The 27,632-nt window shown below is 37.1% G+C and overlaps 1 protein-coding gene across 8 annotated transcripts in view; it reads right to left on the reverse strand.

The window, feature by feature from the left end:
• Positions 1-27,632, reverse strand: part of PCCA (propionyl-CoA carboxylase subunit alpha) — a 357,794-nt gene that overhangs the window by 111,146 nt on the left and 219,016 nt on the right. For all 8 annotated transcript variants that reach the window (XM_073212398.1, XM_073212399.1, XM_037024801.2 and 5 more), the window contains one exon: positions 20,096-20,198. In XM_073212398.1, the coding sequence (XP_073068499.1) occupies positions 20,096-20,198 (103 nt within the window). The remainder of the gene's footprint in view (positions 1-20,095; positions 20,199-27,632) is intronic.

Genomic DNA, 27,632 nt, shown 5'->3' on the forward strand with positions numbered 1-27,632 from the left:
TTTTTTTTTTTACACAAATCAGGATGCTACAGCCAGAGACTCACTTAGAGATGTAAACCTGTGCCCATGAGCAAACAGCCCAAACCCCCTGAAGCATTTCATCCTAAACACAATGAATGACCAGGATTCTGGGAGAGATCACAACCCCCTGAAATATAATTAGAATGGTGGGCATTGAAGATAAAAGCTGCCTTGATGATGAAGCATGCCAGACCCTAGACACACTAACTGGTAAAGAGAAGAAAGCGTTATTTTCAGAGTAAATTCAAGTAGCTCTAATGAAATGTAAACGTTTCAGATAATTTTCTAAAGACCCCAAATATTAGCAGTAGGATACATATTTTAAAATATATTACTTTACTCTGGAGAACATGTTTGCATTCTTTCAATATATTTATTGAACGTGTAGAGCCATGCATGCAGGCAGAACAAATCAAAACACAATTGGAATTACTGAAACCCTTATTGTTGATTTGCTCTGTTTTTGTGGTTAATAATATAAGCTTCTGAAACAACTGCCCTATTAACATATTCAGTCACTGGTTTTCACCTTATACTAGCATCCAGATTTCAGATCAGAGAATTATCCCACAAGTTTATGCCATAATTTTGGTTCATGTCTCTTGTAAGCAAAATATGCAAACACACAGCTGTTCTGATACTCCAACCGAGTGAGATCTATTCCACAGACCTCTGACTTCCACCAGTAACCAGCACTGATACAAACAAAAGGAACCCTGGTGATGGAGGCCGTGTTTTCTTAATAATAACAGTTGTATAAACATAAGGTTTTCTCAGTTAAAGGGAAGCCAACATCAAAAAGCAGTAAAATACAGAACCCTAAACCCCTCTTTCTTTGAAGAAACCCGTTTGAAGCGAGGTGTTTCTAGTTATGGGTGAATGAAATGAGAATTCAGCTGCAACAAGCGGACATCCAGTCCTAGGAAGGACTAATTAAATCCATCTGAGACGCTGCATCAAAAACTGCCTCACACATTTCAAAGAAAAGCACCAGTCTGCTTTTTGCGAAGACATCAAAACCTTTGGTCACACGTGACGTACATCGAGACTCTACAACGATGTTATTTTTATGGACTACAAAGCTTCATAAAAGTACTGTTAAGAGTTTACACTGTTTCATTACTGAAAAATCAGAGTTGAGGCAGACAATTTTTACTTCCACCTGAAATTTCTTTCCAGCCTGCAACTCGTTTTGTAGATCTTCTGTGAGATCTCAAAACAAAACAAAAACAAAAATGAAAGATGCATCGGTATTTAAAGTGTTTCAAATATTTGTTGAGTGAAAAATTAATCAAAGAATTAGCTTTGGATTTTTTCTGATACATAAAACCAGGATTTTAAGTTTAGTTAAGATTCTTTAGTTAATAAAAGCCAGCAAACAGAGCTTAAAACTTTAAAAACTTGCTGGCTTGACAAAAACATTCCATATAATAGTTATTATTTGAACTATGAAGTGGTAGCGAAAGTTAAATTCAGAATTTGGAATATTACCCCAACAGAATAAAGTTTTAATGTCTATCCTAACAAGCCTAACTGGTTATGGTGAGCTCATGTAATCATGTTGAGCAACTGCATTTCTTCCTTGTGGAACACTATTAGATGTGACAGTGGGTGACAGGCTGCCTAAATAAGAGAAATTCAATACTTCAACTTTTTTTTTTTTTGCAATATATACCTAGAAAGAACTACCACCAACTGCACAGTTGCTGAACTTTGTTCTTCCCATTGCAGAGAGAGTCAATAAAGAGAGAAGGAGTAAGCCGTCAGGAGCACATGACTTCTGGCTTTGCTCTTTATTCACCAAGCCACCTTGGGTGAGTCACTCAATCTTCCAGGCCTAATGTGTTCTGTACTGCTAAATAAGGAGTCCGTCTCAGAAAGCCAAATTCTTATAACCTTTGGAGAACAGTATGGAGGTTCGTCAAAAAATTAAAAAGAGAACTATGATATGACCCAGCGATTCCACTTTGGAGTATTTATCTGAAGAAAATGAAAACACTGAACACTAACTTGAAAAGATATCTGCACCCCCATATTCACTGCAGCATTATTTACAATACCCAAGATCGGAACAACTTCAGCGTCCATCAGTGGGTTAATGGATAAAGAAAATGTAGCATGATTATAAAAGAAGGAAATCTTGCCAACTGCAATAACATGCATGGACCTTGAGGAAGTTATGCTAAGAGCAATTAAGTCAGAAGACAGAATCATATAATCTCATTTACATGTGGAATCTAAAGAAAACCAAGCTCATAGATACAAAGATTGGCAGTTGCCACAAGCAGGAGACAAGGGCGGGTTGAAACGGTCAGTGGGGGTCAAAACTTCAGTTGTACAAGAAGTCAAGTCATGGAGATATGAAGTACAGCATGGTGATTATAGTTAATAACACTGTATTACATACTGGGAAGTTGCTAAGAGTAAATCTTGAAGTTTCTCATCATAAGAAAAAAAGTTTTGAGCTGTAATACGGTGGCAGATGCTAAGTAGAACCGTGATGATCTCTAGTCAATATATAATAAATACTGAATCACGTTGTACACTTAAAACTAGTATGTTATATGCCAACTATACATCAATAAAAATTTACTGAAACAAAAAAACTGCATACTCACTCCAAAATTATTTAAAATTAGGGAGTGAACATAAGCAGAGGGAAAAGAGTAATTTTAGCAGTGGGAGTCAGCGGAGAGGCACTGAGCAGTGACACCAGCAGAGGCAGAGCTGGCCCTCTCTACCAGCCTGGGGCATATCAGCCAATGCCATGTCTTAATTGTTCCTGTATCTCATCTTCACACAGAGAATAAGCATGTTAGTTTACTACCAGTCTCAGAACTTCAAGAGTGGTCACAATAAATTACACAAGATGATCTCCGAAAAGCAGTAAGAAACTTTGTGAAAAGTTATGTAATTACTTGGGATTATTTCTTATCTCTGAAATCTCATTTGGAGATAGGATCTTGAAGATTCTATTCTAGCATGACAACATTTCAGAGAAACAAATTCCTATAGCTTCTAAAATTCTGACATTTCTTCTTCGAATGTGAACTAATGTAAACACTAAATAGATTTTGTTTGGAATCCTACCTGCTAACTCCCCACTGCTACACCACCTTCATAGGGGAATACCATGGCAGTTTAGTGAATTAACTAATGAAAGACTTCAGTTCAGAGGAAATTTCATAGCAGAGAATAAATTTCTGGCAACAAATACATACCACTACATTACTGAAAGAAAAAACTAAGTTAAAGAAAAAGATTTTTTCTTTTCTCTAAACACTAACACCATGATCTATTCTAAAATATTGCCTGGAAGTGTATGCTTAAGAATTCACATTTAGTAATCAGAATTATCCACAAATGGGGCTGATCCCAGCATTAAAATATATCAGTTACAGGAATTCATGTGGGTGCCAATCATAGTGCAAAAAATATTCAAGTATAAAAATTAGAGTAGCTGAATAAAAATAAAATTTTTAAGCCTTACTAAACTCAAAGAAATAAAGCATGATACAATGGACTCATATGGATTGCATAGCTCTAAAATGTATTTAGCATCAGTGATATTAATCTTTGTAACTAAATGAGGAATGTAAAGTGTATGAACAAGAGCAGTTAGAAAAGCTGTTGGAAGTTGGGACTATCACTTAGTTGGCTACAGAATTTAGGCGGGAAGGTGACATATTTGAATGGGTCAGTTGCCCTCACAGTGCGCTAATACGTAATATTGATACCATCTTTCTCACATAAAGCCATTATACCTGCACTCTGCAGTTCCCACTGTTGATTAATCTCTTGGTATCATTCAAGATGTTGATTTTTACCTACGTTCAAATATAATATTCATTTGCATTTGCTTTAATGGTTATCTCTAACCACATAATTGATACTGATTCACTTGAATATGTGCCCAAAATTTGCCTTTTAAGAGACTGAAATCATGTTCTTCTTGGTAGAGGGCAAATGTTTTTAAAATTTATTTTGTTACTGCTTAAAAAAGAAAAATCTTCATATAACTTCACTTTTCCTAAGACTCCGAGGAAATGTGAAGTACCATAAGAATATATTTTTGTGTTCAGATCCAAATTTCTTCACTGTATTCTTCAAGTTTCAGAGTGTGGGGGACACTACATTCTTTGCAAGCAAACTTTTAATGGCAGACTGGATTATCAGCCTGTCTGTCCCACTGTCAGAGATGCATATTCCACTCTGATGCCAGGTTTAGCCATGTGTTTTGCTTTGTCCGGCGGGATGTGGGCAGATATGTTGACCTCATGTCCAAGACGACGCTTTATATGTGTTTGCATGGTTTGACTCACCCTCCGGTTCTCCTGCCCCATGTTATACAAACATGCTCCAGAGAGTGGCTGTTCCTCCCGCCTGGGTCTCAATGGGAAGATACAGAGGAAACCTGACACTGGCTTGCAGCCTGGAGGTAACCCAGTTGTGCCTCACCAAGCCCAGTCAAGCCTAGCCTAACCTAAGAGGGAGCCAGGACTTGGCCTCACCAAAAGCCCAGCCAAACTGTACACAGCCACAGCGAGTGTGCAGCTGTTTTACTGTACCTTTCCTTCGACATTTCTTTCTAGATACAATTGCTTATTTTAGCCCCATCCCATTTCTGAGGTGCCTTTTTGTAAACATATGACTGTGTTTGCCATGTTATCACAAGAAAAGCCAGAAAACATTTCATTTCGTTCTGATTCAATAACTAGAATAACATATTTGGTGGCAATTAAAAAACTCTAAATTTTTAAACCTCAGACATTAATGAATGAAAAGCAATGATTGTCTTCCTTTTAATGATACTTCAAGTGATGGCATAGTTTTAATTATGCTCCTACATATATACATAAACCCAGTTCAAATGACTTTTTAATTTGGAAATGCATGAAGAAAGCTTACAATTTGATGTTTGAAATCACATTTCCTAGGTGCTTGTGGGTAAACCTGTAATATTTCCAGAATATCTCGCCTGGCTTTGGTATATCTGCATATCAATAGGCGTTCAGAGGTGGAAAGAAGTATGGCTTTAGTGCATTTGCATCATTCCTCAGGGGTGAAGAGAAGTTCATCTCCGTATCAATGGGTAATTACCTGGGCAACAGAGGGCTTACCTGTACCTGAGAGGTGAGGGGTGGGGCCAGTTTTGCTTCTGCTGAAGCAGGAAAAAGAGAGACGGCCCGGGACTGCAGTTTGTGAGCAATAAACGGATTTTAAACTCTGTTTCTCCCTTTGACTGATTTTGGTTTTTCGAGGTATTTTGCCCTGGGATTTCCTTTCCCGGGACTTCCAGGGCTAAACTTGCAATAAATAAAATCATTGTTTTCTTTAAGCATAACAAAATAAACTGGCAAACACATTGACTGCATTTTGATATCTCATTATGTAAATAATTTAAGTGGGTATGAAAGGCAACTGCCAGAGCAGACCAGCCTGCGTTTCCTGGGGGTAACTTTCTAATTTACCCGTTTAAGCCTTTCATACCATTAGGAAGTCATTTTTAAACTACCCCCCTTTCTCTGCTTCCTTTCCTCCTCCATCCCCCTCAGTCCACAAATACTTCCCGATACGTTCAAGGGGTAAATCAGACAAGGTCCTCCCCATCCTTATAAAGCTTATATTCTAGTGTGAAGAGACTGAAATGAGAAAAGTGGGCAAAGAAATAAAGAAGGTAATTTCAGCTCATGGCAAGTCAATGAAGGAAATAAACGGTGATATGACAGAGGGTAACCACGGGGTCACTTAAGCAGCCTGGAATCTGCTTCTGCTCTCCCACGTAAAACAACAGCGAAGAAAACAAAAGCAACCAACAGACCTCTAAACTTACCAGAATTAGAGAGCAAAATAATTCAATATAAATGAGTTTACTAAAAATAGGACAAATTTAATAATTCAGTAACTGTGATCAAAGTAAACAGACTATTAATTCTAATGATATCATATGAACACAATTCAGACTTTCCAAAAATCTCTATCAATAGTGCCCTCTAGCACATACTTTACAAACCGCTCCGATAAGAGTGGCTATAGTATGAAACACAGCCTCAGAATAAAATCCAGACCCCTGGTTCAAAAGGCCCTTCAGGAACCGCACATACCCACCTTCCTCAACGGTTAACTACCCCCTTCCTCCTCGGGCCCTGCTTCAGGCGCAGGGAGCTGCCTTCTGCCCTAACCACTATCAATTCCTGATCACCAGCCTCAGACACATTCAGTTCGCCTGGCTCTGGTGCTGAAGTCAGTTCTCCCTCCCAATGTCAACAGCCACCATTTGGAATCTACTCCACATGCATCAAACTTGTAATGCTGAGACAGGGACCCTGGGTGTAGTCAGAGTAGGGTGAGGGCCTCCGGAAAAAGCAAGGCGGGATATTTACAGTCAGAGCAATGTAACTATGGGCAAGGAAATCCCCTACCAAAATTCTGTGTTAAACATTAAGCTCTAGAATCATTCTTCAAGGAGATCAGTTGATACTCCCCAAATAAAGGAAAGCAGCCCATGTTTTTATTATGCTAATCATTTGTAATCATGTGTAAGATTCACTTTAGCGTGCTAAAAGGGACTTTGTCTCACCAAGGACAAACATCCTAAGACCACATTTAACAAGCCCACACCCTAAGCCCTTTATCAGCTCCCCAAAATCCTCAACTGCCTATAAATCCCCTAGACAATGCACCCTCTTGTCCCCTCTGAGCCAGCCCTGTCCTCTCACCGTATCTCTCAGTAAAAGCCTCTCCCTGGCTCTCCTACCTTGGGAGTCTGTGAAGTTCATTCTTGGACTCCAAGAACCCCGGCATCCATGCCCTGCTCCTCCTCCGCCGTGGCACTTCACCCCACGTCCTGGCCCACAAGAGGCACTCGCCACCACCAGAGTGAGCCCCCAGCTCCCCTTCCTCCTCACCTCCTCTGCTCCCCTTCAGACAGAATGCAGGAGTCCCTTCCCCTAGCTCTGCTCTTCTTCCTCATCCCTTAGTCTTGAGACTTCCTTCCTCTGGCTCGCATCAGTGTGGGGACCCAGGGCAGGCGGCGCCAAGACGCGCGGCAGGGCGTGCAGGTAATTTCAGAGTTGAGGACAATCGGGGCCCAAAGGACTTAGGAAGAAACTTGGGCCTCCACCCCATCACTGCACAGAAAGGATTCCGATGGAGGACTTGCTCCAGGACAGCTGCCACCACAGAAGCTGCGTTACAATGCAAACTAGGGGAGGTGGACAGGGAGGGATGTGACTGAGTCTGTTAAAATTCCTCTCCATGCCCCCGCTTTGTTTCTGTGGGGCCCATCAAGTACTTCATTTATCAGATATTTACTCTCTTTATATTCCTGCAAATTACTTCCCTTTTCCATTGAAGTCTCAGGCCCCTACCCTCTTCTCCTGGGTTCCGAATGATGGATGTATCTCATCCTTCCTGACTCTTTGGAACCCATGTCTACGGCTTCCCCATACTTAGGGAATTCAACGTTGTTTTTTTCTCCTGTTAATTGTCTCATGTCAATTTGATTCTTAGACCAGCTAGAAGAATCTCGAGGAGTGGAGGAAAGTTCCTCCTCTCCAACATCAGCATTTTAAAAAGCTTAAATTTATTCCACCTTCCACAAGCAAATCCTCCCTCAACATTGGGACCCATTCCAACCACCATGCTCACCTCCTTCTCTGTCTCAGCAGACCTGTCACTCCACTGTCCGTATGTCTCAACTCACTGTAATTCGGTTTCTGTCCACATGGCACCATTGAAATTGCTCTCTCCATGATCAATTATTTCTGTGACATTCAATAGACGCATCTTAGTCTTTTTCTTTTCTTCTGTGACCACAGGCATCACTGACCTTTCCACCTTCTTAAACCACAGAATCTTAATACAGTGATATACTGAACATTTCTATTTGTATATCCCACATATCTCCAACATATCCAAGACTCAAACTACTGTCCTATCTCCTAAATTCCTGTGTCCACCACATTTCAGTAAACACTGCAATCATTTAATCAGCAGCACAGGTAGGCATAATCTTTAACCTCTCTCTCTGCCCACATTAAACCACCTTTGTCTGTGAGCCACATTACAGTGTTAAAGTGCCTGCTCAGACACTGGCATCAGATTCCTGGGTCTGAATCCTTCCTCTGCCAGTAGCTGTGTGGCTCTAGGAAAATCAGTTGACCTCTCTGTGCTTCAGTCTCCTTACGCTTGAATCAGGAATGATAGTACCAGAGCCTTCTAGAATTGGCATAGAGATTAAAGTAGACCATATATGTTAGGTACTTACTACAGCCTGGCATTGTAGCACACTCAGTAAATGTTCACTACAACTGTTACTAAATTACATACTGCTTATGAATCACTTAGCACAGTGCTTGACATGTTACGTGCAACATATATTAGCTAACATTACTATTTCATACATCCTGGTTTTATCCTCATTCTCCATATGTAGCTGACTCTACGTTTTAAGTCTCTCATATTGATCTGTTTTTTCCCTTCTGCCACAGTAATCACAGTGGAGACCTCCTTCTTACATTTTGCTTCAACACACTTCCAACCGGCTCCTTTACTCTTCCAAGCTATTCAACACATGCCAAGGGATCTACCAAGCAAGTCCAATCGACTTCCCAGAGGAAGACGGTGGTGGCTCTGCACTGCTCTCCAGGTAACTCCAGGGCACCTTGCCAGGGCTCACACATTCCCCGCATCATCAGGCCCAGCCTGGCTCCCCGAGGCCTCCCTCACCACTCACCCCTCACCACCCCTTCCTACACCAGGTCCCCTACTTCAGGCTTTCCACACTCAAGTCGTTTATAAGTCTTCCCATTTCCTCAGGCATATCATATCATATCTATATATATATTTATAGTGTGTGTTTGTGTGTGTGTGTCTTACAAGTCTGCCCACTTGCCCTACTCCACCCACCTTCTTTAGGTCTTGGCTTGGCCATTATTCCCCATGGAAGGTCCCCTACAGCCACCTCTGTGTCCAGGTTAGGGCTTCCCCGTGTGTTCCCCGCAGTGCCCATCTCTGCCTGTCATCACTCACTTGTTCTCCTTGGCTGATGCAGCCTTTGTCCTTGTCGCCCTTAGCAGATGACACTATGAAAGTCAGACCATCTCTCTTGATTACTACTGGCTCTCCATGACCTATGTCATAGGACATACTCAATTAACAGCTTTAAACTACACAACTGAAATGATAAATGTATAATGGCTATAAATGTATCAAATTTTATCTGATGGCAGCAAAGACACTTTAGCAGTTTGCTTTACTGTTCATTTTATTTATAAATAAGTATGGGGGCCAATAATATCATACCAAAATGAATAAAATACCTTGTAATAAATTTTTGTGGTAGAAATTTTACCAGTGGCCATAACAGGCTACTAGACTACTGTGGATTATTTAAAAGAGCTTATAAAATTACACAAACTCAACCTGAATATCGGTTATCAACACTGAAAGTTTTATTCCAAATCAAATTCTCCAGAAAGTGGCAGAAACCACAGGATAATACTAAAAATCACTTGCAGTCTTAATGACAGTATTTAGCGACTCTAATATGGTAACAACCAATACCATTTAATGTTTCTCATTCCCCAAGTAACTGGATTTTCTAACTTTTTTTCATTTAGTCACATAACAAGTTATTTGACTCTTGAGCACAACATGACTGTGTCATTCAAGAGGATACAGGTGCAGCTGTGTACCTAATTAGACAAGCAATTTTCCAGATTATATGGGCAGGAGCCTCACCCTTTTATGAAAATTCAATCCTATGGTTCAAAAGTGCCATGTAAACAGATCAAGCTGTGCAAGGCTACTCTTCAGACTTGAGTTTAACACCACCTCGTTTATCTGACCCCCTCCTACCAGACATCCAGCTGATCTGGATGAGTTCGTTGCACACTGGAGAGAGAACAAGTTACTTTTGGACCTTCTTCCTTAAAGCCCAGAGTAAGGGACTCTGAGCAAACTTTTGGAGTGAGCGCTCATTACCTTTTGTTAACAAAACATGTACCTTCTAACTTCTGTACAGTAATCTCTCTGGGTAGTTTATACACCTAACAGGAAAACCAGAGACTGCTGGAGGGGCCGCCCAATCTGCTCTGACTCAATTCCCCTTCTCTCACCCATGTTACAGTCCTTTCTGCGCTTTTTCCAGTTTCCTGATCAGATTAGATCAACCTCTTAACATAGTCTATTAGGTGATCTACAGCAATGACTTCCAAGTTCGCAGGTCTGACTGAAGGAGTTCCAGTCACTGGGTTTTGTTAATTGTATGTGCAGTATTAGAGCTCTTTATCCAACGAGCAGCTGCGCAGCTGGCTGCTTCCCTGGATGACATACGCATTGCCGGGGTTTCTTGGTAGGTAATTAAAATTCCATTTTTTCAATAGTCCACATCTACCAGACCCTTCCACTGCAGTTTTGAAACCTCTTTTTTGAGGAAGCTGGGGGATAGGTAATAAGCATTCAGGGTTCAAAATCCAAAAGCACTAAAGAAAGAGACATCTGATATAAGGTTATACATCCTTCTCACTTCCATCACAGGGTCAGCCGTCCAGCTCCCCAGTTCAAAGGCAACCGCAGTTACTAGTTTTCGGTGACTCTTTCCAAAGATACTCTAGAAACATAACAGGCATAAATACATATATTCTTTTTTACACAAATGAAAGTATATCACTTTTGTCACTTAACATATCAGCACACAGAACGTTTGGGTCCTTTTTAATGGCATACAGTAGTTCAATGATGTGGATGCACTATGTTTAACTATCCCACCTACAGGAGCATTTCAGTGGTCTCCAGTCTTCTGCTATTACAAACAGTGCAGCCATGAGCTTATTTGTACATCTCCTACACGTGAACATATCATATAGTATAAATTCATTTTGTTACATTGCTCTCCATGGAAGCCATATCAATTTATATACCCACCAATAATATATGTGGGCCTATTTTCCTACAACCTAGAAAATTAGGGAATTTTCAAATATTTCACCTTTGCCAAAATATAGGTGGGAAGTAGTATCATCCTAATTTTAACCTAAAATTTTCTATGTGTTTTAACACATTTTCTCATATATGCAGGAGCCTTACATATTTCCTTTGCTGTAAATGATCTCTGGATATTTGGTCTTTTTTATATTGATTTGTAAGAGTTCTTTAAATATTAAAAACATTTCCTTTTCATCACTAAAATGAGCTGTAAACTTTCTCTTTGGTCTGTTGGCTTCTCTATTGGCTTTACTTATGATGGTTTTATATTTTTTACAGAAAAATTTAACGTTTTTTAGCATTATCTTATCTCCCTGTAATTTTCTTCTCAAATGGAAAGTAATGTAATCAAGAAAACAAATGTTTTTGCCAAAGTGAAAGAATTTCATGTTTATACAAAGTATATTTTTTTGGAAAAAACTTCAATAAAAGACAATATTTTCCTCAAATAGGATATTTTACTACTTTGTTTAATATACTTTTTAAAACTGAGGGTGGGAGTCTAAACAAAAAAACTTACCTAACAAGAAAAGTAATTTACACAATCAGAACACTACTGTCAAAAGGAAAAAAAAATTGTGTTTTAAATATAAAATATTACATAACTTCTAAAACTTAACTCAGTTTTCTATCATTGATCATGTGCTCTAAGCCAGTTTTCTAATTAGGGTTACAGACCTTTATTCTAAGCACCTATGAGTACTATGGTTTTCATTTTAAAATGCTACTGCAAAAATGTTCTTTTCTGTTTCTGTCTGCTACTATGCAATTAAGCCATAGATAATTTTTTAATAAAAAGCCATATAGTAGGTATAAATGTAATAGTGAACTGACCTTGTTGCTGATGTCTTTTGTTCAAGAATCAAGAGTTTATTCTAAAAACTGACCCTGAAGGCAAAAGAACAGATACTACATGATTTAGCATTGCTTTCTAATCTATAAAGGGATAAAAGGAACAGAGATTATGATGTACAATGCAGGTAGAAACTTATTAAAGTACTTTATTGAAGTGTATCTTACTACCAATACATTCAAGGTTTTTTACATTAATATTTGAAAACAAAATGTTATGTGCTCAAGATTTATTCATATATGCCAAATTCATTTACTTCTTAATCTTTATGAAAATGTTACATAAACTACTTAACTAGTTTTACTCAAAACCACATTTTCAAAGTGCTCTCGAAATATCAAAACAAATTCTGGTGGAATGTTTTCTTAGTCAAGCAATCTAGAACAAAATACATGGTGGTAGATGAAATGGGGAAGCTTGGCTGTATTAGAGAAAGAAACCCTCAAACAATGCATATATAATTATTTCTTATTATGCATCCATATGTAATTATTATTTTTTATTCCTATGTTCATCACCATATTCTTTCTTTGAGAAGAAAAATATAGGGTGGTAATTTCAATGATATGAATACTGCAAAACAATTCCCTCCCTCCACCACAGGCATCTAAAGATGAGACAGTTTTATATCAACCAAAATTAACATTATTAAGAAAACAAAATGAAAGCATCAACTCTTCTAGATACAAAATCTTATTTATTAAAACCTTGTGTTGCTTTAAAAAATTAGTACACACTTGGATAAAAGTATTGCTTTCAAAAATTAAAACTTAGTTGAATAAAACTGCAAAATCATTGCTAAAAATCAGTATTTTGAATTTTAAAACCAATCTGAATAATACATTTACATGTACAAGAGGTAATAAGTAATAAGATACTAAAAATGCTTTCTAATAACTACTCTTAAACAGTGTCTCTGTGTACTTTTTAAAACTGGGTACACTATATACATTAATATCATGTACATTTTTATTTATGATTTACTCATATTCTTGTGATGTTAATGTTCTTTAAACAGTATGGCTTGAGCCTTAACTTTCAGCATATCACCAATAAAATTCCTTTCATTGAGTGACAAAACATACTAGTTAGAAATAAATGTATTAACAAGGATTTATCCAGTGTCTAGCAGAGTTAATTTTTCACGACAGTGCAATTATTTCTCAGAATGCTGTCTAGCAAAACCACTTTGTAAAATGAGATACAGAGAGGTACTAGTTCACGGGCCTGGGGCTCATACCAGCCTAGATTTACTCCCAGCTTCCACACTCACAGGCTCTGCGACGTCGGCTCCTCTTAGTCTTTCTGAATCTCAGTTTCCAGATTCCATCTGTCAACTGGAGCAAGTAGCGTCTCCCTCCAGCTCTATTCCTACCTCACTTAGAGATAATGTTTGTCAAGTGCTTACATGGTAAGGACAAGGCACATATTCCAAACATGCACACCACAGCCAACTGCTGCTTCAAAGAAAATCCTTTGAACAGGCTAAAATAAGTATCAACACACAACTAAAACAAGACAGGGAAATCCCTTCCTCAGGCTACTGTTTATGGAAAACAAATAATAATCAAAGGAACTATATACTTCCATAATAAGAAATTAAAGTTATTTATCTATAGATGTCTCCGATTTTTCAACAAAACTTAGCTCTCCCAGGCTACCACATCCCAGTGTTCTTCCTCACCTATTTATACTACGATTTTGGGACAAGTTGTGGCTTATGTATTAAGTCATGTTCTAAGTTGTTCCTTGTTGGCATTTCTGCCAAATAACTTCTTCACCTTCCTGGAGATCTTTCCTTTCCCCTCACCAGGCAGTTGTGTGCTTTCTTGTGTCTTTCTCACATGAAGAAATTGGTTAAAGGCACCCTTATAAGGCATTTATCACTGTATTTTAATTACTTCCAAGTCTGACTTCCCTTTACCACCGTAAGTAGAGATTATTTACATGGGTATCTCCAAGGCACCCTGACTTTAATTCACCTTTTTTTCAGTGCAATGTCATGTTCGTATTAGCAACTTTTTCTTGCTTCATTGGTATGGGTTTCTAAGAAGTAGTATTATTAGACCAAAGAATATGAATGTTTTTAAAGGCCTTTGGTAAGTAAATGTTATCAAATCATTTTGAAAAAAGGGTAATACATTTAATTCATCTTTGCGTTGCTGACATCTAGCCCAGCAATTATTATTTGCAACATTATTTGGAAGGTAAAATATATTGGTCATGGTAGTAAGTGTATAATTATGTCTAAAAATACTTAAATGGTCATGATTTAATACTCATGATAGAATTGAGTCAAGGTTCTAGACAACACAGATGTTCAACCTTTTAAGGAAATGCCAGGCTGTTTTCCAAAGTGGCTGCACCATTTTACATTCCCACTAAGAGTGTATGAGGGTTCCAATTTCTCTACATCTTCAGCAATATTTGCTGTTATCTAACTTTTTTTATTGTAGTCATCCTAGTATGTGTGAGGTGCTACCTCAGTGTGTTTATTTGTATTTCCCTGATGCCTTAGTGTTATATATCTTTGCATGTGCGTCTTGTCAACTGTATATACGCTTTTGAGAAATGTCTATTCAGATCCTTTGCCCATTTGTATAGAGTTGTCTTTTTATTAGTAAGTTTCACGTTTTCTTTGTATATTCGTTAAGAAGTGCTTTACCAGGTATATGACTTCCAAGTATTTTTTTCCCATCCTATGGCTTGTCTTTTCCATTTCTTGTTAGTATCCTTTGAAGCAAAGTTTTTAATTTTGTTTTAATTTTTCTTTTGTTACTTGTGCTTCCGTATCATATCTAAGATCAAGGAAGTATATTCTTTAAGAATCTTAACATTGAGTCTTTCAATTTATGAACATGAGTTGTTTTCTATTTATTTGGATTTTCTTCAATTTCTTTTTCAATCATTTGTCATTTTCACAGTATAAAGTTAACACTTCTTTAAATTTACTCTTAAGTATTTTATTCCTTAGATGTTCTTGTTAATGGAATTGTTCTCAAAACTTTATCTTTGCATTATTCATTGCAAGTGAGTAGAAATACAATTAATTTTTATTATATTTATTTTGTATCCTATACCATTGTTATACTTATTATTTGTAATAGTTTCTTAACGGATTTCTTAAGGCTTTCTACATATAATATCTCATCTGCAAATAGAGATTTTTATAGATTTCACCAATTAGAGTAGGTTTGCTACACAGAACTGGTATTTCAGAAGTGTATTGCTGCCATTTAACTTTTAATATAAATTTTACCAGTATGAAACTTACTAGGAATTAGAAGAATGAAAGGATTCTGATTGTCATTTAAAACATCAAAAATTTTATACCTATCAAAAAAGTAAGGTTTTGACCCTCTTATAAGAAATAATAAAAACTAAATCTTATTTAGGAAAATGAAAAGAGTTTTTAAAAAGCTGAAAAAAATTATTTTCCTTGACCACATTAAATGTTACTTTTGATCATTTAGATTTTTCTTTCAAACCACTAGCACAAAAATTACATTGGTGTGTTAAAATTCAATAGTCTAAGGATTTGGGTTATTCTCAACAGAAATTTACAAGTCTTTAGAAAAATTTCTTCCAGTGGCTCACTATAACAAAGGATTTCTAATTCAGTATCTAGGATCATATATAACTGCTTTCTAGTTTATTAGTAGTTAACATGAAATATCAGGAAAAACATTTTTCAAGTGCATTTTTCCATCATTGGGAAGGCTGGATTCCTAAGCAGACTATGACATGTTTCTTCCAAATGAATTGTCTTCAAAATGAATTTAGTCCATCATCTTTAAAGATAATACATATGCTTTAATCATTTCCTGTATCATAAACCATTTTGACTGGTTTCATGTTATACAGAATAAAGGAGAAATACAAAGCATCTTGGGAATCCAGATGAGAATACTGAAAATAAATATAAACAGCAGTTTGTTTTTGATACTTTGGAGTTTACTATCTTAATAAGCTAAGTAATGTCTCAAATTTGTATTTAGCAGGTTTTATACTTAATTAATTCTACTGTTCATTCTGCACTTGTATTCAGAATCAGAAAGAAGACCTAAAACACACAAAACATTTCACCCTTTCCAAAACTCCTTCACTTACACTTCCGCCATGCTCTCTTCATTTCCTAAAAATTTCATCTTCCCTGCTTACGACCTTTTGTTTATCCACTCATCCACCAATGGACACTTTGGTTGCTTCCACCTCTTAGCTACTATGAACAATGCTGCTTGAACATGGGTGTGCAAATATCTTTTCAAGACCCTGCTTTCAATATTTTTAGATAAATACCCAGTGGTGGTATTGCTGAATCATGGTGATTTCACTTTTTTTTTTTTGATGCCCCACCATACTGTGTTTCACAGCAGCTGCACTGCTTTACACTCTAACCAGTGTGAGCAAGGATTCCAATTTCTCCACATCCTTGCCAACAACCACTATCTTCTGGGGGTTTTGGAGAGCAGCCATCCTAAGAGCTATGAAATGGTGCCCAGTGTTGGTCTGGATTTGCATTTCCCTAATGACTAGTGATGTTAAGCATCTTTACACGTGCTTATTTGGCCATTTCTTTATCTCCTTTGGAGAAATGTCTATTAAAGTCCTTCAACCATTTTTAAATTGGGTTTTTATTGTCATTGTTTATTTTGCTCTTGGAGTTGTTGGAGTTCTTTATATAATCAAGATAATAATTCCTTGTCAGATACTTGCAAATGTTTTCTCCCATTCTGTGAATGACCTTTTCACTCTATTGACTGTGTCCTTCGATGCACCAAGGCTTTAAACTTTGATATTTATCTATTTTTTATTGTTGTTGCCTGTCTTTTCATTTCATATCCAAGAAATTATCATCAAATCCAATGTCATGAGGTCTTCCTCTGTGTTTTCTTGGATGAGTTTTATGGCTTTAGCTCTTACATTTAGGTCTTTGCTACATTTTGAGTTAATTCTATATATGGTATAAGGTAAGCATCCAACTTCATTCTTTCATATATTGATATCCAATTTCCCCAGTACTATTTGTTGAAAAGACTGTCCACTGTCCTTTCCCTGTTGAATGATTTTGGCACTCTTGCCAAAAATCATTTAAGCATCCAAGGGTTTATTTCTGGGTTTTCAATTCTAATCATTGGTCCATGTGTCTGTCTTATGCCAGTAGCAAACTGCTTTGATTACTGCAGCTTTATAGTATATTTGAAATCAGTATGAGCTCACCAGTTTTGTTCTTCTTTTTCAAAATTGTTGACTATTTGGGGTCCCTTAAGATTCCATATGAATTTTAGGATAGATTTTTCTGTTTCTGCTAAAAAAAATCAGTTGAGTGGGTGGGGAGGGAGGGAGAAGGGGATTAAAGGGTATTATGACTAGCAAACATAATGTAGGTGGGTCATGGGGAAGGCAGTTTAGCATAGAGAAGACAAGTAGTTACTATATAACATCTTACTATGCTGACAGACAGTGATTGCATTAGGGTGTCGGGGGGGACTTGATAATATGGGTAAATGTTGTAACCAAGATGTTGTTCATGTGAAACCTTCATAAGATTGTATACCAATGACATCTTAATTAAAAATAAAGTCTTTAAAAAAATCGGTTGGGATTTTGATAGGGATGGTACTAAATCTGTAGATCACTTTGGATAGTAATGACATCATAACAACATTAGGTCTTCCAATCCATGAACATGAGATGGCTTTCCATTTATTTGTGTCTTCTCTAATTTCTTTCTGCAATGCTTTGTAGTTTCCAGTGTACAAGTCTTCCTCCATGGTTAAATTATTCTTAAGTATCTTATTCTTTTAGATGCCATTGTAAATGGAATTGCTTTTGCTTTGTGTATTTTTAAGTCTTACATAAATGATGTCATTAAGTATTTATAATTTCACAACTTCCTTTTCCACTATTATCATGGTACATACATACTGAAAATGTAGTAACATGCACAAGAAGGACACATAGCACCTTCAGGATAGCTGTTCCTCTGGGGAGGAAAGGGGCAGATTGGGATGATGTAAAGAAAAGATTTAGCCATATCCATGAATTTTTTTCTTTTTTAATAGGAAACCTGTATAAGATTTATGCATTTGCTCTATGTTCCTCATTTGAAATAACTTTAATTAAATAAAAGAACTCTAAAAACATGGGGTATCTGGAGCATCAATGTGGGCTAAACAAATACGACTTTGCCTGTACTACTTTTGGGGTCATTAACCTAGACTATTATCTTTAATTAATTATGTTTTCTTGATGTGGCAGAGGGTTCTCTAGAAAACCACGTAAATAGTCACAGTTTTACCTTCTGAATCTAGCTTTACCTTCTGAACCCTAAAAGCACAGGTCCCACAATATTAAAATCTCCTCACCAATCGCTTTTACTTAGTCCACACTATTCAACTTGACTCCTTTCATAATACTGATGTCAAATGAAGCTCAATATAAACATGCTTAGGAAAAGGGGACATACTATCAGGAGTACTTGATTTTCATTGCTGGTGCTTCTGATTGTAACTAAGCCAATAAATAAGGGAAATAATTTTTAATGCTCTCTATATAAAGGTGGGTTTTTTTTTTCAAGGAAATTTTTAGTGCATCAATCTTGAAGTATTTTTTTAAACAACCCTACTTCCCTCATGAGCTAAAAAAAAAGTTAAACAGGAGGTAGTTCTACAGGAAAAAGTCAAAAGATACCACTTGAGCTGTCAAGCCAATAGTCTCTAGTTTTCCAACAAATCTGAAACAAACACAAAGGAACAACAGCTCTAAGATGTAACCTGGGCAGTCTTCTCATGACGGCAAGGAAGGCAGTGCTTAGAAAAACACTGGATTGGAGTATCAGGTTAACAGCCACTCTTCAGTGTTGACTCAGCACAGAACTAAAAATTATGCTTAAGTCTACATTTTTGTAAAGTTAGCTTTCCCTCAGGAAAATGCTATAATATTAATACTCTTAACTATTCAATAAATATAATTTGCTACTCAATCTGATGTACAGTGAAGTGTCCACTTACAAAGCTACTTTTATAAATGATCATACAAAAGAGAGGGAAGTAAAATCTCATAAATTCATCACAAAGTAGAACACAGACAATTGTTTAATTCCATCGAAGTTTTCATTTTAAGAGTTGAGTGAAATATCATTTAGTAATAAGTGTTTTAGCAATGGTGGCACACAGAATGAACCACAAAATTTAAAGGCAGCCAAAGAGACTACCCTTAATTCATGAATTAATCTCATTTACTTGTGACTCTAACTACCGCATAGGAATGTCAGCTTCTCCAGTCTAGCGCTTACGTAACATGCACACAATAGGCATAAACATTGGTTGAATAAATGAATCCCCATTAATTCTTGACTTGTGGTATTTTCTAGCTAGAACCCAGAAGCTACCATTTTCATCAAGCCTCACCAGGTCCTATTTAGGTGAAATTATATTATTTTGATTTTCATATCCTGTTTAAGTCTTTTGATATCAAGTCATTTTTCCCCAAACAAAATGACATTTCAATACAACTTAGCCACAAGAACAGAAATGTAGATCAATGTAAAATTTGTTATACTAATTATAGAGCAGCTTTTGCGGGTTCATGCTGGAAATAATAAAGGATGTGAGTTAAAAGAGTACAGAGTACTTCCATGGTAATTTTCTGGAAATCTCAATAAGCAGAATTTAAACAGATCATTCACACCATGGCATAAACACTAAATCTTATTGTAACATTGTTCAGTATAGACCAAAATTAAACGAAAACAGTTCTATCGTGGATACTATCCAAAGGGTTTAAGTTCCCTCAAAAAAAGGAATGTCACCATAAGGTCTCAAGAATGTCTCACAACATGAAATCTCAAGAAAAGGTTATGAGGCTTCGGATTACTTGTTCTAAAAGAATGGTTACCTACCACAGCTATCACACATTTGGAATTATAATAAAGATGCTCTTCTCTAAAATGAAAACAAGAGATTACTTCTCACTTACAAAAGAAAAATGAATCAGTTCTCAGGAAGTGGGTTTAGCATGGGGCTAAATCTAAGAAGGTATTTCCTAATTTCCTAATTAACATAAGAAAACAAAAATATCCATTTACACTCAGCTTCCCAAAGAACAGGAAACAAATACATTACTAAGTTACAGATTCTAAAGATGAGTGTCACTGAATAGGTTCAAATTGTTTTAAGTACTCAAAGATAACTTCAAGATTACCACAAAAAATAAAGGAATAAAACTCACGGAGAACGTTGGCCCACTGCTGGATGCTACGACAGTATGAACTTCATCGTGCAATTTTATCGAGAGCTCCCAGTCAGCCACTTGTGGTTTTGAAGTAGGTACTCTGAAGCAGAAAGAGAAGAAAGAGTCAATAATGTTATTTTATTCTCTCTTAGTAAATTGATTTCCCTTTGATATTAAGTGAGCAGATAAAACTGCCAAAAGGTTCTGTGAAATAAAATGCTCTTTCCTTTAAAAGGTTACATCCTTAGGAAAAAAACTTTCAGATTTAAGCTAGAGAGATTAACAGCAAACAACAAAAAAACCACGCAGACACTCCAACACGGCGGTGGCCGGCACTGTGGGTGATGGTGAAGCACCATCTATTCACAGAGCCACCACCCATCTATGAATTTGAGTTCATTAACTATGACAGTCCTTCAAAAATTAACCTTCCTTAAGCGATATTAATTTCTTTTTAATATTTGGTCAAAGTTCAAGACTTTTTAACTAGTATGCAAAAGCTGCACATTATTAACATACACTTTGGTAAGCGTATCGTATTTATTACCTTGTGTTACCAGCGCATTTACAATAAGGTGATAAGCATACCCATCACCTCCAAAAGTTTCCGTGTGTCCCCTTGATTGCTTTTTTTTGTTTGTTTTGATGAGAATAACATCAGTGATGCTAATCTTAACACACAGGTCTTTCCTTGTGTATGATCAGTATTACACCGTCCAGGAAAACAGGGTCAAGCGGCCAGAGACAAAAAAAATCTTTAAAATACAAATGTTTCTTAGTTTTTAAAGTAATAAGATTTCCATGTTTTCTAAATTAACCTAATTTAAGTACTGCATGTTTATATTATTTACAGTTGTGCAGTAATGATTATTAGGCATTAAACATGCAGGATCCAGACTCTGGCTTCAGTCATACTTGTAAAAAAAAGTTGCAAATTCTGTTTTAATTGAAATCCTTTCAAAACGAATGTCTGTGTTTTCTTTTATAAAGTTATAGTCACAAAAATTATCATTACAATCAAACCCCCTCTAGACACAATGTCTAATGGAGAGTGATTACTAATTTAAATGAATATTTGTACTCAGCCCACTACTTGATTTATTTTCTGAAGATGAAAAGATGTTATAACTATAGAGGTGAAGCTTAAAGGAAAGTATAAAAATGCATCAATAAATCAATAATAATGCACACTGTAGGCCCAGAAGATTCTTTTATTGGCAATTTGGAAAGGATTATTTCAGAGGACAGATCGTCACTCCTGAGAGCCTGAAGAACAACAGAGGTGCAAAGAGGAGGGCAGAGAGGAGAGGGGGAGAAGAGGTGCAGGGCAGAGCGGACGGGCGGCAGAGTCCTTCCAGGCTCCTACTGGACCCACTTTGGCACCTGTTCTGCAGGACATTTGTGTTCAGGTCTGTCTCCCTCATAAGCCTGGAGTTCCTAAAGACCACGATCATGCCTTATTTTTCCAGCCCCAGGCTCCACCACACACTGGGAGGCAGGGCTGATGGGGGAGTGGGACAGAATGAGAGGCGCGTCTGCTATGTGCCAAGCACTGCACAGGAGAGGTCATGTCACCGAGGGACACAGCGTGAGCCACAGGAGGAGCATGAGCCACAAGCTCCTGGCACTCCCTGGCTGTTCCTGGACTGTGCACAAAACCTTATTGGACTTTATTTTGTTCCCCTTCAAATGAGGCTGACACCTGACTTCTCAGGGGTACCGTGATAAGAGAGATAACTTCATGGCTAGATCACTGTGCAACATGGCTTTCTTAAATCGGTGCCCTCCGTGATGACTATACTACTCCCTGCTCAAGACTGTTCCATGGTTTTCTACTTCATATGAAGCTAAATGTTAATTAACTTACCCACCATTCAAGTTCCTTAAAAACAACTCTCCATTCTTCATGCCCAATTTTATTTCTGATTATTCTCTGGCTGTGTATCTGACTGGGGCCAGGCCCTTATTGCTTCACAAACCAAACCAAGCCAAGCCAGGTGGAGAATGAAGCACATTGCTTACAAACTCAGGCTCTTAGGACCTGCAGAAGTTGGCAGAAAACCCAGCTGTACCATAACTAGTTCTGACCTCAGCGAACTGTTTTAGTCTCCGTTTCCTGAATATAAAATTCAGATAATAGTATCTCTATCACAGTGATATACTGAGGATATAAATAATGCATGTAAATGTTAATTTTTATTACGATGATTAGTCCCAACTCTAGACCTACACTCTTGTTTTCCCTCATAACTGAAATCCCTTTCAGGAAACTCTGAATTGCTTCTCTTCTGCCTCTCAAAGTAACAGACTGCTCAGTAAGAATATTAACCTCTCTCATACACTGCTCCTTAATCACAGTACGAACTTCAGGGATCCCCCTTCCACTTAACTTACGTTATATGCGTAATAGTTTTCAGAATTTAGCAGCCCAGTGGAGGTTAACTCTTCCAAGTAAATATGGGGATCCTTTTGAGATAGGCAACAAGCCTCTGTTTCAAGAGGAGATGGGAAATTGTTGATCCTGACATCCTGTTCGAATCCAGAATGAATGTTCCTACAGAAAGCAATCTAACAGATGGTGGGAGATGTAGTTCCCAGTCTTCAGAACCTAACCACTATTTATTTTTCCATTGCTTTATTTTGATCCACATCTGTTTCATATATGTTATAACCTGCCCCAAAGGGGCCTTCTAGAAAAAGCACAGGCTCTTTTGAGTTAAACTGCTAGGGTTTTATCTCAGCTTATTCTGTTACTAGCAATGGACCAGGGAACTCACTCAATCCTCTTGCACCAAAATTTCTACACCTGTAAATATGGAGAGAGCAGAGGTGGGGAGATGACAGGGGAGAACTGTGCTGCTTCTGAGCACACAGCTCCTGGAGCCACATACTTCTAACAATTTCTTTTAAGGTGGTAATGTTATTAGGCTATAGGAAAGAGGCTCACTGTAAAGACCTTGAGATACAAGAAAAGATGGTCAAACTCTGGAATCTATGAGTTTACACATCTACAAACAAAATTTGCTATGATTCCTTCTGGCTGTATGTAAATTTGAAAGAAGTTTTGTCTTGTTTTAAAATAAAATGGATGGAGTTGGGCATGTGTGCCCAACAGAAATATCAATAAGCTCTGCAGTAGAGATGAACTATAATAAACTAGAAAGATAATAACGCAAGCCACCCTGAAAGTATGCATGCTCTTCTCCAAAAAAGAAATTCAGATAGCCAACAGGCACATGAAAAGATGCTCCCCATCACTAGTCATCAGGGAAATGCAAATTAAAACCACAATGAGATATCACCTCACACCAGTTAGGATGACCAACATCAAAAAGACTAGGAACAACAAATGCTGGCAAGGATGTGGAGAAAGGGGAACCCTCCTACACTGCTGGTGGGAATGTAAATTAGTTCAACCATTGTGGAAAGCAGTATGGAGGTTCCTCAAAAAACTAAAAACAGAAATACCATTTGACCTGTGAATTCCACTCCCAGGAATTTACCCAAAGAAAACAAGATCCCTGATTCAAAAAGACACATGCACCCCTATGTTTATCACAGCACTAGTTACAATAGCCAAGATATGGAAGCAACCGAAGTGCCCATCAGTAGATGAACGCATTAAGAAGAGGTGGTACATACACACAATGGAATGCTATTCAGCTGTAAGAGGTACACAAATCCTACCATTTGCAACAACATGAATGGAGCTAGAGGGTATTATGCTCAGTGAAATAAGCCAGGCAGAGAAAGATAAGTACCAAATAATTTCCCTCATTTGTGGAGTATAAGAACAAAGAAAAAACTGAAGGAACAAAACAGCAGCAGACTCACAGACATGGAGAAGGGACTAGTGGTTACCAAAGGGGAGGAGGAGGAGAGGGTGAGTGGGGAGGGAGGGGGTTGAGGGGTATTATGATTGATACATATGGTGAGGGGAGCATCACGGGGAAGACAGTGTAGCACAGAGAAGACAAGTAGTGACTCTGTGGCATCTTACTACGCTGATGGACAGTGTCCGCAATGGGGTGGGGGTGGGGACTTGATAATACGGGTGAATGTAGTAACCACAGTGTTGCTCATGTGAAACTTCATTAAAATTATTTATCAATGATACCTTAATAAAAAAAAGCATACATACTCTATTTCTGCAAAATCATTGATACTACATTAACAATAACTCTAAAACAGTGATATTAATTCCACTAGCACAAACATGATTATAATGGTAACAATTACCTAAAATTATATTTTAATTTTAGAGAACAAATGTATCCATTGATACAAAATAGTCGCAAAGAAGATTTTTACGAACTCTGAGAAGAAGGAGGGAAAAGTCTTGGACTTCTCTCAACTCACCACAGTAATGCCACACAGAACACAGCCTGCTTTCCTAAGTCTGTGTCTAGTGAACCATCTGATCAAAAACACCTCCTCTGTGCAACTTATCAGTTACCTGCAAAAGCTGACATCATTGAAGCTACTACTTCAAAAAACAAACAAAACCCAAAGGAAAAAAAAAAAAAAACAGTGAAAAGGAATTCAGATGAGAGCTACTCACAAAGCATAATCAAATAATAGCTCTTGCCCAGACCTGTCCACTTTGATTATCATCAGCCAGCCAGACTGAATATGCTCAATAAAACTAAATTTTTCTCTATTTTACAGTAAAAACTGTCAGCTGATTGTCACCAATGTTAATGCTAACACATTTAACTTACTGGATTATTTTACTCAAAAAAGAAAAACTGCAAGTAAAACTAACTCAAATACACTGCTATTGCATGTCATATTTTTAAAGCAGATTAATGTAAGCATAACAGCATCTTTATAGTTATCAAGGATTATAAGCATCTCAAAACCTTATTATCAAGACCCTTAGAAAAGCTGGTTTTCAATTATGTCAGTACCTATTTAAGAGTGAAATACTGAGTTAAAACAATGTTAGTGGTCAAAGAATCATTAAGCAATCCTTCATCATAACTTTCACAGTGGGTGGTCTGTAAAATGATCAAGAATAATATGCTGCATTCCATAGCCATGGAGGTCAGCTTCTGCATACAAATCTTTGCAGGAAGAAAAAGGCCTTCAGAAAAGTGAGCCATTCATCTGAACCAAGTTCAGAGAATTTCCAGCATGGTGAAAAGATATGTTATGCAAGCACATAGCTGCATTCAGTGGGGGTAGACAGAATCAGCTACACTAAGACTACAAAGGAGGCCTCCTATGGCTCATGAATAAGTCGAGGAAATGATCAGAAAAAAAAAAAAGAGAGAGAGAGAGAGAGATGTTTAGACAGATGGCCCACTTAAAATGCCGGAGACAAGGCATAAGCAATTTTAATGAAACTTTAGATCTAGCACATGAATTGTTTCTTATTTCCCCCAGAAAGAAAAAAAAAATCTCAAAATGACAAAAATTGAGCAATTCACTGAAAAGCCCACTTTTAGCAAGTTAGGATGGAGAAAGTTAAAACAGAAGTTTATTAGTGCAATAAATTCATATAAACTCCTTCACAGAGCCATCAGCTATCAAAATGAGAATTAAAAGCATGGAATGAAGAGATTAAAGGAATTTTAAATAGAAGTCTACTGCCAAACCAAACAAAAATCTAACCCTTATTATGTGAGAACCTACAACATTCCAACATTAAAGTTCATCACTGTAGTAGATAGATAAAAGCAGCATTTTCAGAGAACCTCTTCAAAGCTCGAAATTGCCACAGGAGAAGAATAGAATTCTGCCTATATGGAATTTAAAATGTGTACATTCAAATATATGAGGCTGTGTAGAAGAATGTGTATAACACAATAGTGCCTAGAAACAGGGAACATCCCCAGGTTTGGTGTTACTAGAATTAGAAATATTTGCACAAATGACACCTGAATCTAGAAATGAATAGTAATGTTAAGTATAATCTGACTGACTGAAATATTACGCAATCCCTATTGCTTTCTTCCACCAATAAGGGTTTATGGTTTTCAATTTAAACTTTGGGCACAACTAGTCAGGAAAGTAAATGTAGTATGGCCATCACCCCTGCAGACCCCAGAGTCTGATGGACCACTGACCACAAAAGCTGTGTAACTATTATAAGCTACTTATCTTCCTTGTGGCTCAGTTTCCTCATTAGTAAGACAGAAACAATAAGCACACTTAACCCACATGTTAATTAAATGCTATAAAAGGTGGTTATCATAAGTTGATTGATGCAGTAATATCTGAAATCTTCCCCTATTATTTCAACCCTGTTATTTTTTAAATATATTTATACAATTTACATACAGTACAATTTAATAATCTTCAGTTCCCTCATATATTTTCCCAGTATATCTATCCCTCCCCCAGTAATTCAACTATAGCTGAAAGCGCCACATAAACAGACAGAAAATATGCACTCTTGGGGGTGGCTTTTTGGCCCAATATAATGTTTTTGAGGTTCATTCATACTAAATAGTTCTTTTTTTTTAATTGCTGAATAGTACTCTATTGCACAAACTTACTAAAATTAGTTCATCCTTCTGTTGATAGGCATTTGGATTGCTTCCAGTTCAGAGATCTTATTAAAAAAGCTGTTACAAACATTCTTTGTACAAGCTTTTTTAAAGGACATATCTTTTTATTTCTTGTGGGTAAAAAATCTAGAAGTGGAAATACTAAGGTAAACATGTTGAATTTCATGAAAACTGCCAAACTGGTTTTCAAAGTATGAAAACATATCTCTACTCCCACCAGCAATAGATTTTGCTCCATATCGTTGCCACCATTTGCTGGTGTTAGTCTTTCTACTTCTACCCAGACTGGTGGCTGAGAAACCACATCTCATGAGTTTAATATGCAGTATGACAAATAATGTTGAGCACCTTAAGGTTAATTAGTTCTTATGGGCCATCTGTATTTAAGTTTTTGCTCATTTTTATTAAAATGTTGGCCTTGTTATTACTGATTTGTGGAGTTATTTATTATGAACTGTAAATATTTTCTTCCCATTGCTTATTTTCTTAAAACTGCCTTACCTTCAGCAGAAGTCTATTGTTTTTTTTTAATAGACAATTTTTTAGAACAGCTTTAGGTCTTCAGAAACATTGAACAGGAATTACAGTGAATTCCTATATATACCATCATTCATCACACCACCAATAGTCATTATTAACATTTTGCACTAGTGTGACACATTTGTTACAACTGATGAGCCAATGCTGATACATTATTATTAACTTAAGTCCATAGTTATATTAGGGTTCACTCTTTGTGCTACATGTACATTTCTTTTTTTACATGTACATTTTATGGGTTTGAACAAATGTATCAGGACATGGATCCACCATTATGGTATCTAACAGAATCGTTCCACTGCCCTAAAAATGACCTGTGCTCTATTTATTTAACCCAATCTCCTCCCAAGTATCTGGCAACCACTCATCTTTACTCTCTGCATAGTTCTGCCTTTTCCAGAATGTGGTATAGCTAGAATCATTTCAAATTGACTTCTTTCATTTGGCATTAAGCATTTAAGGTTCCTCCATGTCTTTTC

The sequence above is a fragment of the Manis javanica genome, chromosome 9, assembly GCF_040802235.1.
Source record: "Manis javanica isolate MJ-LG chromosome 9, MJ_LKY, whole genome shotgun sequence".
In the NCBI taxonomy this organism is placed as follows: domain Eukaryota; kingdom Metazoa; phylum Chordata; class Mammalia; order Pholidota; family Manidae; genus Manis; species Manis javanica.